Source organism: Nesoenas mayeri (genome assembly GCF_963082525.1).
Source record: "Nesoenas mayeri genome assembly, chromosome: 13".
NCBI lineage: Eukaryota > Metazoa > Chordata > Aves > Columbiformes > Columbidae > Nesoenas > Nesoenas mayeri.
The window spans coordinates 14,156,270-14,172,451 of record NC_137550.1 but is presented as its reverse complement, the minus strand read 5'-3'; the positions used below and the strand labels follow the sequence as shown (position 1 = coordinate 14,172,451).

General features: G+C 51.4%; 1 protein-coding gene across 7 annotated transcripts in view; it reads left to right on the top strand.

The window, feature by feature from the left end:
* Nucleotides 1-1,059: 1,059 nt before the first annotated feature.
* LOC308045510 (H(+)/Cl(-) exchange transporter 5) overlaps nucleotides 1,060-16,182 on the top strand; it is a 46,491-nt gene continuing 31,368 nt past the window's right edge. For 2 of the 7 annotated variants that reach the window (XM_080352819.1, XM_080352818.1), the window contains exons 1-2: nucleotides 10,223-10,281; nucleotides 12,801-12,950. In XM_080352819.1, coding sequence (XP_080208945.1) covers nucleotides 10,233-10,281; nucleotides 12,801-12,950 — 199 coding nt within the window. In that variant the 5' untranslated portion in view covers nucleotides 10,223-10,232. Of the gene's footprint in view, nucleotides 1,172-2,025; nucleotides 2,103-2,316; nucleotides 2,335-10,222; nucleotides 10,282-12,800; nucleotides 12,951-16,182 lie in introns of those variants that run through there. The other 5 variants (XM_080352822.1, XM_080352820.1, XM_080352821.1 and 2 more) reach the window with 5 other exon arrangements.

Genomic DNA, 16,182 nt, shown 5'->3' with positions numbered 1-16,182 from the left:
CGTTAACATTTTCCCTTCACAGTCGGGTTTTGTGGGGCTGGAAAGTGCCCCATCTTGTATAAGGATGCATTGTCCAGCTGGAGGGATTCAGGGGGAGAAACTCCTCCGTGTCCTTCGACTCCTCCGCCGTGGCTGGGGAAAAGAGTGGGCAAGGGAAGGAGGGACAATTCTTGTCAAGACCACATCGAAAACATCCCCCCCAACCCCATGTGGTTTGGCAGCAATGTCCCAGCCCAGGGCTGGGTGGTGATGGATGAGCTGAGCTTAGGGGAAAGCAAGAGATGCTTGGGCTGGGTCCAGCCCTCCTCACCCTGCAGGGTGGGGTTTTCCTGAGGGTTTCAGCGTGGGGTAGGATCCCAGTGGGGCTCATGGTGGTGGCAGAGGGCAGAGACCTTTGGGACCTGCTGCACCAGCCTGGCTGGGGGACACAGAGGGTAGTGATGGGGGGTTGGTGATGGAGGGTCAGTAATAGAGTGTCAGTGATGGGAGTGTCAGCAATGGAAGGATCTGTGTTTGGGGGGTCAGTGATGGGGGTCAGCAATGGGGAGGGTCTGTGATGGGGGATCAGTGGTGGGGGTCAGTTACAGGGATCAGTGATGGGGGTGGTCTGTCAGAGGGGACGGGGAGGGGGGGCAGTGATGGGCAGTCTCTGCTGGGGCAGCCAGTCATGGGGGGGTCAGCAGCGGGGTGGACCAGCAATGGAGGACTAGTGGTGGGGAGAGCAGGGATGGGGGTGGTCACTGATGTAGTCAGTCTGCGGTAGTTGGCTAGCGATAGAGAGGGGGAACAGCCGGGCCGGGACAGCGGTAGAGTGGAGGTGCCATTCGCGCTGTTGCCTCACGGTGGCCTCACTCAGGGACCTCCGCACCCGCTTCGCCTGCCCTTGCCCAACCCGTCACAGAACGGGGAGCGTATCGCTTTAAGAGCCCGACGCCCACACTCAAGATGGCGGCGGTGAGGTGCCGCCTCCTTCATCAGCACCACAGTGCGCCTGCGCAAGGCGCTGCCGGATGGGCACGGCGCGAATGGGCGGGGCAGCGCGGGCGTCACGTGGGCGACGTGACCCCGCCCCGTCGCGGTGGAGCCGCTACCGCGGTGGAGCCGCCGTCGCGCAGGTGCCGCGGGGGCTGTGGGGCCCGGGCCTGAAGGAGCGGGGCCCGGAGCGGCCGAGGTAGGGACCGGGGCACCGGGGCAGTTGTGAGGCCGAGCGGTGTGTGCGGGAGTGGGGGACCCGTGCAGCCGAGCGCTGTGGGGCGGTGTGGGCTGTGGGTGGGAAGGCCCCGAACCGCCCTGGGTCTGAGCTCCCGCCGCGCTGGGGAACCGGAGCTCGGCCTGAGCGGTACCGTGGGCAGCTGGACATGGGCCAGGTCGGCTCCCGCAGCGGCCTCTGGGCATCCTGTGGGTCAGACTGGCTGCTGCTCCCGCACCGGCCTTCTTCCCCCAAGGAATTTGAGTCTTGCCAGCTTGTGAGGAGCTTCTGTTGGGATTTTGTAAACCCTGGGGAAGCTGTCTTCTCTCCCAGTCTCCTAAATGTGAACATTTGAAAAGCTGCTCCTGGAAATGAAAATTGGCACTTGCGTTGTCACATATTCCAGGTTTAAAAAAAGAAGCAGCCTGCAAACCACAGTCACAATCTAAACATGGATTCCTAAACCTGGTGACACCTCTGTCTTGCCATCCTGCCTCCTTTTCCCATAGAGCCTTGATGCTTGTGCCCACTAAAATTAATTTGCTCTTCCCTCATCCTAGTTGGGCCAGTGTTGCAGCTGGAGGTGGGAAGCAGGAGCTTTAGCAAAAGCTGGTGTAGAAGGTTGAAGAAGATCACGAAATGGGAGAATTCTCAGATCCTTGTGTTGGACAGGGATGTTCTCCATGAAACTCGACATAAGTCCAGTGCCTGAAGTGTCTTTAGTCCCACTGGCTCCGAGTTACGGGGCTGATACCCCCACATTTCGCACTGGGAGAGGCTGTGTGTGTGTCCTGGCTCTGTTTTCCTCCATGAGCAAGTGACTCTTTCTCTTCCAGCAGCTCCCAGAAGCATCGAAGTGAAGGCAGGAGCAGCTGAGCCTTGGGAGAAGGTACTGCTGCTGCTTGTTGGATGGGTAAATGATCTTCTTGTAATCATGATTAACCTTTCCTGCGGGTGAAGGCCGGTGCCGAGAACAGAGCACCGGGCTTGGGCAGTGTGTGCGAGAGGATGGGCTGCGGGGGACACGCCACTCGCTTTCCATTCTGTCTGCACCTGCTGGAGTGCATGTGGTTGGAGCTGCTGTCCCTCTGTGTTTGTTTGGGTGCTCAAGGAAAATTCCCATCCGAAGGAGCCGCCAGGCACAGGTGGGGTGAGAAATAGGTCAACTGGAGTTTGGAAATCCTTTAATACAACATGTGTTACTGGCTTCTGGTTGCTGTGAGCTTTCATTGGTCCAAGTCCTAAAGCCTTTGTTAAGCTCGAAACTTGTGGGCAGAACGAAAGGAACAATTTAGCTTTCTACGCTTGTGCGAAGCAGGTGTTTGTGAAAGGCACATCTCGGGATTTTCCAGGTGTTAGTGGTTCTGCTCTGGGTGGCTGTGGGGGAGGTTGGCTGTGGGGTGGGACTGCAAGTGCTGGCACCTGGGGGGCAGTGGGGACGTGTGGCTGGCAGACGCCGCTGCGCCTCCGACTGCTCTTGCTCCCGGAAGAACTTGAGAACGGGTTTATTTTCGCAAGCTGTTTTTAATTCTTTGGGATGCAACGACCAAATCAGCTTGTTGCCATCCTGAGCTGGAGCTTTGCTGAGCTGCTGCTTTCTGAAATGACCTCCCACCCTCTGCATGGTGATGGGTGCACGTGTGTAGTATATGACCTCAAACTTGTTTTCACCGAAATATCTTCTGAGGTTTGGATTTGGTTTTGGTTTGCCCAAGATTTTGTGGCGTTGTCACTAACAGTTCTTCAGTAACTCCAGAAGCTGAAATGGTTTGGGAGCAGCACCCAACCAAAAGTCTGGTGTGATTTGTTTGTTCGTTTTTAATGGAGTCATGTTGTCCCTGCACCTTCTAACCCTCCGATATGCTTGAAAACGTAGTAGCAAATTTCCTTTGGTCTCTTTGCAGACTCACGTATCATTATCTTCAGCTACCAGAAAGCTGCAGAATTTAGAAAATCACCATGGGCCCTAAAGCACCGAAGCCCGTTGCTCTTTCCTCCCACAGAGTTTTGTTGGGGGTCATTGGGAAGTTGTGCGCACAGATGTACTTGTCTCTCGTGCCCTTCGCTGTACAGCTGTGCTGCTGCTGCCCTGTGCTCTTGGCAACCCAATTGCGTTTCAGGACTGGGTAACACTGTGAGGCAAGATTTCAGTTTTATCTAAATACTTTCCTTCAGTTCTTCTCCAGCACTACTTTGTCTGATTTGCATTTGATCTGTGTGAGGTTTTTTCTTGGTGCTTTTTTTGTTTGGTTTGTAAGCCATGAAGCTCCTAATTGAGTAAGGAATGTGGCTATTTCAGGGAAATATCTGTTAACGATACGTTATTCGTTCAACTCTAGATGTGTCGGCAAGGCAAAAAACTGGTTGTGCAATTATCCCCTTGCAGCCTGTAATTACAATGCGGAGTGGTTTGCTGTCCGGATGAAGAGCTGCTCTTCACGATCAGCTGGTTTAGTGGGAGGAATCATGGAACGAGCTCTTAAGTTGTTGGCCGTGACTGTCACACGAGTTATCAGCAGCAGGTTTCAAAAACCAGGGATGCGGACGGTGCAGAGGGACAGTGGCTCTGATGTGGGGTGGTGGCCTCGTGCTCAGGGCGCGTTTTCTGCTGCTGAGATGCCTGGAGATCTCCCGCAGCACCCAGGATGTGCCGCTGTCTAGAGTTGATATGGGGATTTTAAGTGCAGGGCGATATACACAAATGTTCTTTTTTAGCCTGGGAACAGCATTTTCAAGGCTGGCTGTGTTGTGGTGGCATCCAGACCATCAGACTAAGGTGCTGCTGTAGCCCTGTGGGCTCTCAGGTCTCACCCACTTCTGCCCCTTTGCTCTGTGTCCACCTTGGCCGACCTCCTCCTCCCCCAACACCCGTATTCTTTCTTTCCCTCTGCCATGGATCTTCATTTTCTTCTTCCATCCCTGGTGTGGAACGTGTCACCAGCTGGATCTGGTCACTAGTGAAGAAAGGCAAACCTGTCCCCCAAAATCCCTCACTTTGAGCATACTCATATAGTTCATCCATAGGACATCCCAGGTCATTTGTGATGTGCTATGAAATATGCTTGCAGGGGCTGGCGTTGCTGTCATCTGGTCTTGGACTCATCCAGCGGGTTTGTTTGGGAGATTGCATTCAGGTCTGAGTGCCCACGTGCAGGATTTGACAGCGTGAGGTTGAATGTTGATGTGCATTTGCATCATGTGTTTAATTATTCCCTCTGGAATAACAACTCACTCTTGATTACGCAGCACGGCCTCGTGCAGTTGTTTCCGAAGGAAGTCTGCCTGGGGAAGATCCTTCTCTGAATGAGTCCCTTGCCCGTGGAAGCCCACCCGTCCCCTCGATGTTGCTTGTATAGTATCCCAAGGCAGAGCAGATGGCATAAGACAGAGCAGGCAAGGTCACCTTGCGCTCGTCCACATCTGCTGAAGAGGAGAAGCTGCAAAGCCGGGTGGTTTGGACTTGCACGGTGCTGCGTACCCGTCGCTGTCACGCTGCAGATGTTGTTTTCTGTGATGCTTTTGGTTTGATGCCAGTGCTTGGACACTCTGAAGTGCTGTGAGAGCACCCTAACTGATGTTTCAGGGGTTGTTGCAGTGTTGCTGATGATGTTTCACAGAATCCCAGAATGTCAGGGGTTGGAAGGGACCTGGAAAGCTCATCCAGTGCAATCCCCCCATGGAGTAGGAACACCCAGATGAGGTTACACAGGAAGGTGTCCAGGCGGGTTGGAATGTCTGCAGAGAAGGAGACTCCACAACCTCCCTGGGCAGCCTGGGCCAGGCTCTGCCACCCTCACCCCCAACAAGTTTCTTCTCAAATTTAAGTGGAACCTCCTGTGTTCCAGTTTGCACCCATTGCCCCTTGTCCTGTCGCTGGTTGTCACCAGAAGAGCCTGGCTCCATCCTCCTGACACTCCCCCTTTCCATATTGATCCCCAGGAATGAGTCCCCCCTCAGTGTCCTCTTGTCCAGCTCCAGAGCCCCAGCTCCCTCAGCCTTTCCTCACACGGGAGATGCTCCACTCCCTTCAGCATCTTGGTGGCTGCGCTGGACTCTCTCCAGTAGTTCCCTGTCCTGCTGGAACTGAGGGGCCACAACTGGACATAATAGCCTGACTTTTATAATACATATAAAAATAATAATTGGAATGAAATTGGTAAAAATCATTGGTATTAAACTATTAAAATGTTCTTTCAGTGATTTTTAACTATAAAAAAACCTGAAAGTTAAAATGCAAATTACAAAAAGTTGAAGAGGAAAACAACCAACCCAGCAAAAACAAGGCGGTGTGATTTGCGTCTTGGCATTTACTGCATTTCTGTATGATGAAGCACCTTAAAAAAAGCAAGGACTTCTGAAGAGAAGCACTGAAATGTCCACGATCCCAGTAAACATGCTGGTCAGGCTGCTTTGGTCTCAACATTGAGCAACACCGGAGCAAAGCTACAATAGGGGTAATATAGTACAAGAGGATGACACCAGGCTGGGAGGAGTGGTGACACTGGAAGCTGTGCTGCCATCAGAGACCTGGACAGGCTGGAGAGCTGGGCGGGGAGAAATTTAATGAAATCTAACAAGGGAAAGTGTAGAGTCTTGAATCTGGGCAGGAACAACCAGTGTAAGTTGAGGAATGACCTATTTTAGAGCAGCGTAGGGGAAAGGGACCTGGGGACAGCAGGATGATCATGAGCCAGCACTGGGCCCTTGTGGCCAGGAAGGCCAATGGTACCTGGGATGGATTAGAAGGGGGTGGTCAGTAGGTCAGAGAGGTTCTCCTGCCCCTCTACTCTGCCCTGGGGAGACCACACCTGGAATCTTGTGTCCAGTTGTGGCCCCTCAGTTCCAGCAGGACAGGGAACTGCTGGAGAGAGTCCAGCGCAGCCACCAAGATGCTGAAGGGAGTGGAGCATCTCCCGTGTGAGGAAAGGCTGAGGGAGCTGGGGCTCTGGAGCTGGACAAGAGGACACTGAGGGGGGACTCATTCCTGGGGATCAATATGGAAAGGGGGAGTGTCAGGAGGATGGAGCCAGGCTCTTCTGGTGACAACCAGTGACAGGACAAGGGACAATGGGTGCAAACTGGAACACAGGAGGTTCCACTTAAACATGAGAAGAAACTTGTTGGGGGTGAGGGTGGCAGAGCCTGGCCCAGGCTGCCCAGGGAGGTTGTGGAGTCTCCTTCTGTGCAGACATTCCAGCTCGCCTGGACACCTTCCTGTGTAACCTCATCTGGGTGTTCCTGCTCCATGGAGGGGATTGCACTGGATGAGCTTTCCAGGTCCCTTCCAACCCCTGACACTCTGGGATTCTTTGAACCCAAACCTGTTGGGTGAGCCTGGACCTGAGAGCTGTCTAGGGCCCACGATCAGTGTCGCAAGAGGGATGCAAATCAAAGTGGTGGTTGGTAACATGGATATTGAGTGTGGATATTGTCAGATCCTCTTCTGAACCCCATTGACTTGCGCTGGGCAGGTCTGCATGCACTGGAAGCAGAGATGTTTATCCTGGGAGGAGGGATAAGCAGCACATAGCTTTGGAAATGGGAGTGGGTATTGGGAAATCCAAGGTGTAGTCTGTCTCTCTAAACTTGGCATGTTACAGATGTGTGTTGTGGTGGAACTGGGAAAAAAATCAAACCTTCTGTACAGAGGGGCGTTGGGGTCGGTTTGGCTGCTCATCCTTGGGTGTTTGCAGCTTTGCTCAGCATCTCCAGCACACTGGTGTACCAGCTCCTCTGTCCTGCCCTGCATCCAGTGCAGCTGTTTGCTTTCAATAAAGCATGTGGACCCAGCTCATAGGTATAGTTAACTGTAGAAAACAATGGCAATGTCAACCAAAAAACCAGCAGTTTCAACAAAAACATTTAAATGGGAGTTTACTGCTTGAGGGGTGGTTTGAGAGCTGTGGTTGCATATCAGTAATTATCAGGAAGAACTGCTGTTTGGCTTTTAGAAGGTGGTGTAGCATACTGAAAAGATGCTATCTGTTGGAAACATAACCTGCTTTCAGCCTGCAAGCAGTTGTAGGGCTGCTTCTGCTTCTGAATTCCCATTTGAATTCCCCTTCAAATGACAGGGAAGGCCCTGAAGGTAAGAAAGCATCTGTGTGGTTTGGGGAGCAAACAGTGCCTCGCCAGTCACTGCTTAGAAGCCTGCTTCCCCGCTGAATTTGTAGGAAACATAAATACTGCGTACAGGTGAGTGCCCAGTGGTGGTGCATTCACTTCCCCGGTGTGTGCGCAGATGCTTACGGGTGACTCCTCTCTCTGCAAGAGCTTTCATGTCACTGTTTCATGTCGCCGTAAGAAGTTTTTAATGTGAATTTTCCCCCAGTCGAAACAGCACCTGATTTGCCAGTGGTAAATCCAGTAATGTTGTCAACAGTCTTGTTTGCTGTCTGTTAAATGTTACTTGGCGTGCTTTGATACATTTCCTTAAAACTATATGCAAGGTGATTAATATCACAAAGAACTGGAGCATGTCTGGGAAGAGGGAGGGAGAATGAGCTTCCCTGGAGAAGCCAATTGATGCAGAGGAAATAATTTAGGAAAATATGTTTCTAATAACGGATTGGGATTTACTGGTAGTACTAGTGACAGTTGTCCTGAATGTGCGCTAAACAACCTTTCTTTTGGTTTTGGGAGGACCGACGCTGGTCTTGATCGGGGCCGGCAGGGCCTTTGGCTGCATCTAGAGACCACACCTGGAATCTTGTGTCCAGTTGTGGCCCCTCAGTTCCAGCAGGACAGGGAACCGAAAGCACTTGAAAAGCACATTCCTGTTTGATTTAAATGTGCACGTACCCAGGGATTAGGAGCAACATGCACAGTGTTTATGCATATGATGACATATACCAGGTTAGGATGTCGTACAAGGCCTTTACCAAAGGATAGACCTTCTAGGTACTGTCTGGGAAAACTAGTTGCAAATTAGTGTAGATGATGGGGTAGCAAGGTGCTACCTCTTTCTTCTGGAGATGTGTTCTTCTGGCAAGTATATGCGATTTGATTAACAACAACCCTAGAAACAAGGTTTTATTCAGAAGCTGAGTGTAGTTTCTCATGAGCTGAGGATGAAATCAGCTGTGCCCCATGTTTGCCTCTGCTTGAGTTTTGCACTGTACTGGACTTAGTGTCATAAGCTGCGGGGAATGATGAATTATTCCAGAAGAGGTGACACTAATGGGGACTTAAGGCCATCGTGTGTAGTGTCAGTACAGAAGCATCCGGGATGGCAGAGGATCCGATAACGTGCTGTACTGACCCCAGTGCCAGAAAAACTGAAACATCGCAGGTTTGTACGCTGCTTTCTGGTGTTACCTGGCGAAACGTGGCAGCGTGTGTTACCCTGCTGGAAGGAGGTCAGGCCTGTGCATGGAATATCAGCTCCTGGAGTCCATGTGAGTACGTGTTAAAGAACAAAAGAGCCCCAAACAAGCCCTAAAACAATTCAAGTCTCTGTGTTCAGCTTGTGTTGGTGGATTTCCCAGTTTCTCTACAACCACCTATTGTTCCAGACCAGCATGGCCGTCCAGCCCTTGCCTGGTGCCAGCAGTTCACCCCATGTTTGTTTGCCTTTGCTCAAGCAGCCGCTACAGCCAAGATGTTGCCTGGAGCTGTGGGGTGATTTGTGCCACCGGCTCCAGCCCCATGGGAACAACTTCAGTTTCCTGGTCCTGTGCTGGGCTGGGGGAACCCTGGATCCCCCTTGGAAGCCCCAGGAGGGACCCGTCATCTGCTGTGGAGGGGAATGGATGATCCCAGAATGTCAGGGGCTGGAAGGGACCTGGAAAGCTCATCCAGTGCAATCCCCCCATGGAGCAGGAACACCCAGATGAGGTTACACAGGAAGGTGTCCAGGCGGGTTGGAATGTCTGCACAGAAGGAGACTCCACAACCTCCCTGGGCAGCCTGGGCCAGGCTCTGGCACTTTTTAAGGTGAAGTTTCTCCTCATCTGCAGATGGAACCTCCTGTGTTTCAGTCTGTGCCCATTGCCCCTTGTCCTATCATTGGGCACCACTGACAGGAGTCTGGTCCATCCTCTTGACACCCACCCTTAAGACATTTATAAGCATTGATGAGATCCCCTCTCAGCCTTCTCCAGGCTGAACAGACCCAACTCTCTCAGTCTTTCCTCATAAGAAAGATGCTCTAGGCCCCTCATAATCTTCATAGCCCACCACTGGACTCCCTCCAGCTATTCCTTGTCCAGTTTATTTTCATTGTGTTGTTTTGTTTTGCTTGTTCCTGGGGAGTAGAACCCGACTCCCTCTGGCTCCAAGCTCCTTTCAGGCAGTTCAGAGATCAGAAGGTCTCCCCTCAGCTCCTGTTCTCCAGCTGAACCCCCCAGGTCCCTCAGCTGCTTCTCATAAGACTCGTGCTCCAGCCCCTCACCAGTCTTGTGATCTGGGCTTTGATTTTTCACATGAAATAAATAGCCACGGGCTGGCAAGCTCAATCCTTCCACCACAGCAACAACTTGTGAAGGCGCCTGGTTGGAATTACTCCCGGCTCCTTTTTAAGCTGTGCTCTGGTGTGACGGCTTGTGGTGTCAGCAGAGCCGCAGCCAAACCTCCCATCTGTCAGGGTGGAAAAAACGCTGTGGGAACTTCTACCACACTCTGACTGGGGAATTGTTGGACCTGTGTGCTGGAGGGGCAGCTCCAAGCCCCTTGTGTTGCTGGATTTGGTGATGGCAAATGTGGTGGTGCTGGTGCCACAGCTGGTCCTGCTCCTCTGGCTGCAGGTGAGGCTGGGGGAGCAGGTTTACTGGGGATGAGGCCGGGGATGTCAAAGCATGGAATGGAGAGAAGAGCCCGTGATGTCTGGTGTGGACAGAGAAGTGCCCGCAGGCCTGAGGCTGGATGGCAGCGGTGGCTCGGCGAGGTGGCCGCGGGGTGCTCCAGCTTCCTGCTTGTGTCATCTGAGTCACTTCCAGGCGGCGTGGGGCCGACCCCATCGGGCTTTGCTTTGTTTGCTTCCCTTTGCTTGACTGCGATGTGCGAAAGCAGGACGGCGGAGCAGGCGAACGGGAGCAGCTGGGGGATGATGGATTTTCGCGCACACACACGCTGGCTGCACCACGAGCCCTTTGGTACGTACGGCTGCTGCATCCCAGAGAGCCCATACCTGGTAGGACAGAAGCAGCTGTTTCCTGATGAAGGATTGTGGTGAAAGGCAGTGCTTGCCCATAGAGGGAGCGTTCTTGTAAGAAAAAGTGTCTTAAACCTGTGTCTGCAGGGACTGCTTTAGCGACTGGGAGAGAAGCAAGCATCAATTTATCATCTTCTGTGTCCTTTTTGTGCTTTGTAGCATTGGGTATTACCAGGCTCTGCTGTGGCTGCAGGGTGCTGTGCTTGTTGGCTTGGTTTTGGTTTTTTAAGGTGTAAATGAGGACAAACTAGGGGATGGATTAGAGGAAGCAGGAGGTGCCATTACCCCAGTTTTCAAACGGGGGCTCCCAGCCGCCCATGCTGATGGTGTTGTGCCTTCTCTCTGCTGAGGCACTCAGCCTCTGGCAGGGCTGCTTATGCCTTTTGTGCAAAGCAAATATGCACATACAGATATATTTTAAACCTCCCCTCCCATATAGATACACACACACACAGAACCTTATTGGAAAATACCTGTAACACTGTGTTGTGCTGCAGACAAGCCCTGCGACACACGAGCGCAGGGTTTCCTTAGTTCTCCACCATTCCTGCCTCCTGGGCTGGGAGCTGGTGTCTGCTGTGCTCCCTGGAAGCAGCTCACCAAAGGTGCACCGCGGCACTTTAATGATGTTTAATTATCTTTATCGTTAGCTGGATAATAATAACTTTGAATCCCTTAGTTTCCCCTGCTGTTGGTTCTCCGTGCTCGCTGCCGGAGGGACCGCAGCCCGTGTTCCTTCCTGAACACCCAGTTCCCCTCGGCCAGTGCTCTTTGCTGGTGTGCCCGCTCTCTCTTTGCTGGTGTGCCCTCTCTCTCTTTGCTGGTGTGCCCGCTCTCTCTTTGCTGGTGTGCCCTCTCTTTGCTGGTGTGCTCTGCACCAGTTTAATGAGTAAACAGAGCTTCAAAGTGAAGTAGTATCACGTCTCCCAGAATAAGGCTCAGCGAAGAGTCCAATTCGTCGCTTCGTCCAGTGCCAAGACTTTTTTATGATGTGCTGGCATTTTTTTGCAATAGGAAGTGCTTTCTGCAGAGGGCATTTTCCCTTCCTGAAATAAGGCTGAGCTGCATATTTAGTTCCTCTATAATTCTCTTGAAAAATATGTATGTTTGCAAGAGAAAAGCTAACATGGCCTATCTTCTCGTTAAGATGAAAAGATTCCCACTTGCAGGTTGCAAGAGCTATTTTTGAGGCTGAGACCTGTTTGTTTTCCAATTTAGCTTACTATTATGTTTTCACAGCTTGTGCTTTTGTAGTTTTGCTGCCATTTGAGAGAACAGGAGGAGAGCCCATGGGTCTTGTGTCCTGGCACTGGCCGCTCCTCGAGCTGGCAGCACTCAAGGGTACTTATTTAAGGTTATTTATGAAGTTTAATAGCACGTTTCCAGATTGCCTTTTGCAGCCTTGCGTGCGGGGGGTTAAGAATCATTGTTTTGACAGTTTGCCCACATCTCAGAGGAGGTAGGTGAGCTTGGTGCATCTGGAGAGCATCGCAGCTCTGAGGATCCTTCCTCCGTGACGGGCTTTGCACAGTTGTCTATCAATAAATACAATGAACCTGCGGGTGGTGAAATGGTAAAAAACAAAGTCATTGCAAACCTGTTGAGAGCACAGTGGAGATTATTTTAGAAACACATCAGCAGATGTCACTTGCCTTGTCTAACATGGTACTGACCCGAGTCATTTTTTACCTACTGTTAGAGTGGATTTCTCCTTGCTCTGTCTGGTAGTGATCAGCAGATGGAAATGATTTCACAGTCATTGTGGGAAACGTAAAGGAGGAAAAGGAGATGTCTTGAGATGCTTTTTAGACTAAGAACTTAGAAATAGAATTGGTTTTCTATAAAGGAAAACATTATCTAAAGCATTGGGGCTGCTCTTGGGTGAGAGATGGAGCACAAGCCGTGGCAGTGGGTGACACGGGACAGGGCCCCTGAGATACAGGCAGCTGAGACGAGGGTTGTTTCAATTTTTTTGGGGTGGCCGATTGCAATTTGTTGGTCTCATAAGCTTCATTAAGCCTGTTTCATGGTTATTCAAAATCCAGTTTGAGCCCTTTTCTGGCTGTCGCTGGGCTGAGAGGATATGCGTGTACGACCCTTATTATGGAAGGATTTTCCTCCATGCAGCTTGGCTTGGCCATGCAATGTTCACTAAACCTGTTTTCTTTAAAGAACTGGAGCACCCTATTTCTGCCGTTTGTTTGTCTTTCCAGTTGAGTTCAGATGCCACACTGGCACTTGATGTTTGTTTCTGGCATGTGGCAATATGAAATCTAGTGCAAGAGCCTTTCTTGGAATTGCAAACATCCAGTTTTGTCCTGTTCTAGCCAAAACTTGAGGTGATATCGCTGCATTTCTTCTTCATGTGGGAAGAGCGGCATGGCCTCTAGGTCTTCTGGACAAAGCTTAGAAGATGAGTCTTCATGATTGTGCTCTAAAAACTGTTCCCTTTGCCCCCAGGTTTGGAAGCTCTGGCCATGGATCAGAAAGGCTATCGACGGGGGAGTTTCCAGAGCAGCACCAGTGATGAAGATATGCTGGAAATAGCAGGAGCATCTCTGGACTTCTCTGTGGCAGACGATGACCCACCACTCGATAGGGAGATGGGAGGTAATACCCATGCATCCGCTTTCTGCTTTTCATAGTGGCTTTCGGCAGGATTTCATGTTTATATTTTCTGTACGGATCCCACTAGCCTCTGCCTAGGACGGGTCTTGTGTTTCATGATACCAATGTGAATAGTTTGCAGGATTTGACACGGCATCACATCCCTGAATAGACTTTTGCAGAACAGCTGAAAACGTGCCACGTTTGTCTCCCAGCATTGCCTTGTAATGGAGGCTGGTGCGAGAGGCCTGTTACGTGCAAAGCAGAAAATCTCCTTGTAGTCAGTGGCAATTGCAAGAAGAGTGAGAGTGGCTGCTGGGGGGGAGGCACCACTTGTCTGTCTCCAGCAGCTGAGCTGCCCCATCACAGAATCCCAGAGTGTCAGGGGTTGAAGGGACCTGGAAAGCTCATCCAGTTCAATCTCCCCATGGAGCAGGAACACCCAGATGAGGTTACACAGGAAGGTGTCCAGGCGGGTTGGAATGTCTGCACAGAAGGAGACCCCACAACCTCCCTGGGCAGCCTGGGCCAGGCTCTGCCACCCTCACCCCCAACAAGTTTCTTCTCATCTTTCAGTGGAACCTCCTGTGTTCCAGTTTGCACCCATTGCCCCTTGTCCTGTCACTGGTTGTCACCAGAAGAGCCTGGCTCCATCCTCCTGACACTTCCCCTTTCCATATTGATCCCCAGGAATGGGTCACCCCTCAGTGTCCTCTTGTCCAGCTCCAGAGCCCCAGCTCCCTCAGCCTTTCCTCACACGGGAGATGCTTCACTCCCTTCAGCATCTTGGTGGCTGCGCTGGACTCTCTCCAGCAGTTCCCTGTCCTGCTGGAACTGAGGGGCCACAACTGGACACAACATTCCAGGTGTGGTCTCCCCAGGGCAGAGCAGAGGGGCAGGAGAACCTCTCTGACCTACTGACCACCCCCTTCTAACCCACCCCAGGTACCACTGGCTTCCTGGCCACAAGGGCCCAGTGCTGGCTCATGGTCATCCTGCTGTCCCCAGGACCCCCAGGTCCCTTTCCCCTACGCTGCTCTCTAATAGGTCATTCCCCAACTTAAACTGGAACCTGGGGTTGTTCCTGCCCAGATTCAAGACTCTACACTTTCCCTTGTTAGATTTCATTAAATTTCTCCCTGCCCAGCTCTCCAGCCTGTCCAGGTCTCTCGATGGCAGCACAGCTTCCAGTGTCAGCCTCTTCTCCCAGCTTGATGTCATCTTGGGCTTTGTGCTCCCAGTAACCTTTCAGAGAGGCAAGCTGCTTTCTTAGCCGTCTGCGTGGTTACATATCCACTCTCACTATTTTGCTTTTGGGGCTTCTGGATAGTCCTTTCTGGAGTTTTCAGAAACAGCTGCTGGAAGGCAGAGCTGGGTGTGCCGTGAGGGAGGTGTGGTGAGTGGGATGGACAGGGATCACTGTGCAGACCAGTTCCTGGGGGTTTGGGATGCGAGTATAGATTCTCCCCTCCCCTTCTTCCCTCTCTGTAATTTGAAAGGTTGTCTTTAAGGGATCTTGACATGTAATGGCACAGAGGGCTTTGGTGCTGAGCTTGCACACAGCCTGAGACACTGGGCTTCCCCTGCCACCCATCTGCTATCCAGGAGATCTGTGGCTTCTTCCTCTGCTCTGAGCCTGAGGTTGTCAAATTAATGGGGAAAAGGTGAATCTGCATGGTTTTGCTGGGCTTTGGCACTAGACAAGCAAGATCTGCCTGCTTTTTGTCTTCTGTGAATTATCGTAGGTTAGTTTAAAAGCAAAAAGACTTGATTTTGGACAGCAGACTGCAAGTCTCAATGATTTCCCATAAACCTTCTTGTCCTCTTCTTTCCCCCAAAATTTAATGTAGGGCAAAAATTAAAAAGAAATCCTTCTGTTTTGCTTCTCAACCATGTGGTCTCTGTCTCAGGGTAGTGCAAATGAAGACAAACTTCCTCAAATGTCACCTGTTAGAAGCTGAAACTACCAGCTCTTCTGCTGGCGGAGATGCTCTGAGGAGCACGTGATTGTTTTCTGCTTGGCCTGGTCCCTCTCGCCCCTTTCAGGCTCAAGCGGAGGAAGGATCACTGTGGTTTTGTAGTGGTTGCATTAACTCCGAGTGATAAGCATTGGTTTGTGGTTAAAAAACCCTCTCTCCATGCACAAAGGGGACACGTGCAAGGCTTATATCCCGAGGGTGTTGGGCTTATATCCCGAGGGTGTTGTGTCTTGGGTTAAAGGAGGCATCGGGTACGTTGGGATGTTGCAGCGTGGGCACTGGGCGGTGTGCTCGCTCCAGCCCGCCCGCTGTGCAAGTGACTGGTAGAACTGGGCACCTCTGGGAATCCACTTGAAATAATGCCTTGTGACCAAATTTACTTCTGAAGATCTATTAGTTACTAGTACGTGCAGAATTAGGTTTATGGAAATAATCACGTTATGCATGTTGGTCATTGAATTGTAAATTCATGCTGCCTTTCCTGCTGGTGAGAGCTGCTTTTTCTGTAGGCACTGCGGTATCAGCTGTCTGAAGTTAAACGTGTGCTCATGTTTAATATTTAGAGAGAATGAGCTGAATTCTTTGACTTCTTGTAAGGAAATTATTATTCTAGGGAGGGCAGAAGCAGCGGTGGGTGTGTTGAGCTGAGTTTAGTTTTGCTGCTGACATGAAGCAGCGCTCAGTTATTCTTCTCCTTGGTTAAACACGTTTACCCGTCTCCACTTAGGGTGTTTGAAGGCCTATGGTTACTTCTGTGAAAGAAGCAGGGGTCTGCCCTGCTGGCACACATGGCAGCTCTTCAGGGGTGCCCTAAGCCCGCTGGCAGAGAGGAGCGGGTGCCCTGAAAGGGGCTCCCTCTGTGGCAGGATGCTGAAGTCCATGGGGAGATTGACACCGAAGTAAAAGAGGAAGAGTAAAAGGAGGAGGAGTTGCTTGCTCAAATACCAGTTTCAGTTCCATCTCCAAATTTCCCCCATTGACTTCAGGAAAGGTTTGCTGGCAGATGTTTCAGTGCCTGGCTGAGGATGTGGTGGCAGAGGCTTGGCTGGAGCTGGGGAGGTGAGAACCGAGGTTCTCCTGTGGTGGGGTTTGCTGCAAATCTCTGGCTGGGACCTGCTGCTCTTGCTGCCTGGTGTGTTGTCTGATGGGGGTGAGTTAGTGATGCCTTTGGAACCAGAACCCAGCCCTCCCTTGCCGCCTTCTCCAAGACTGTCACAGAATCCCAGAATGTCAGGGATGGGACGGGACCTGGAAAG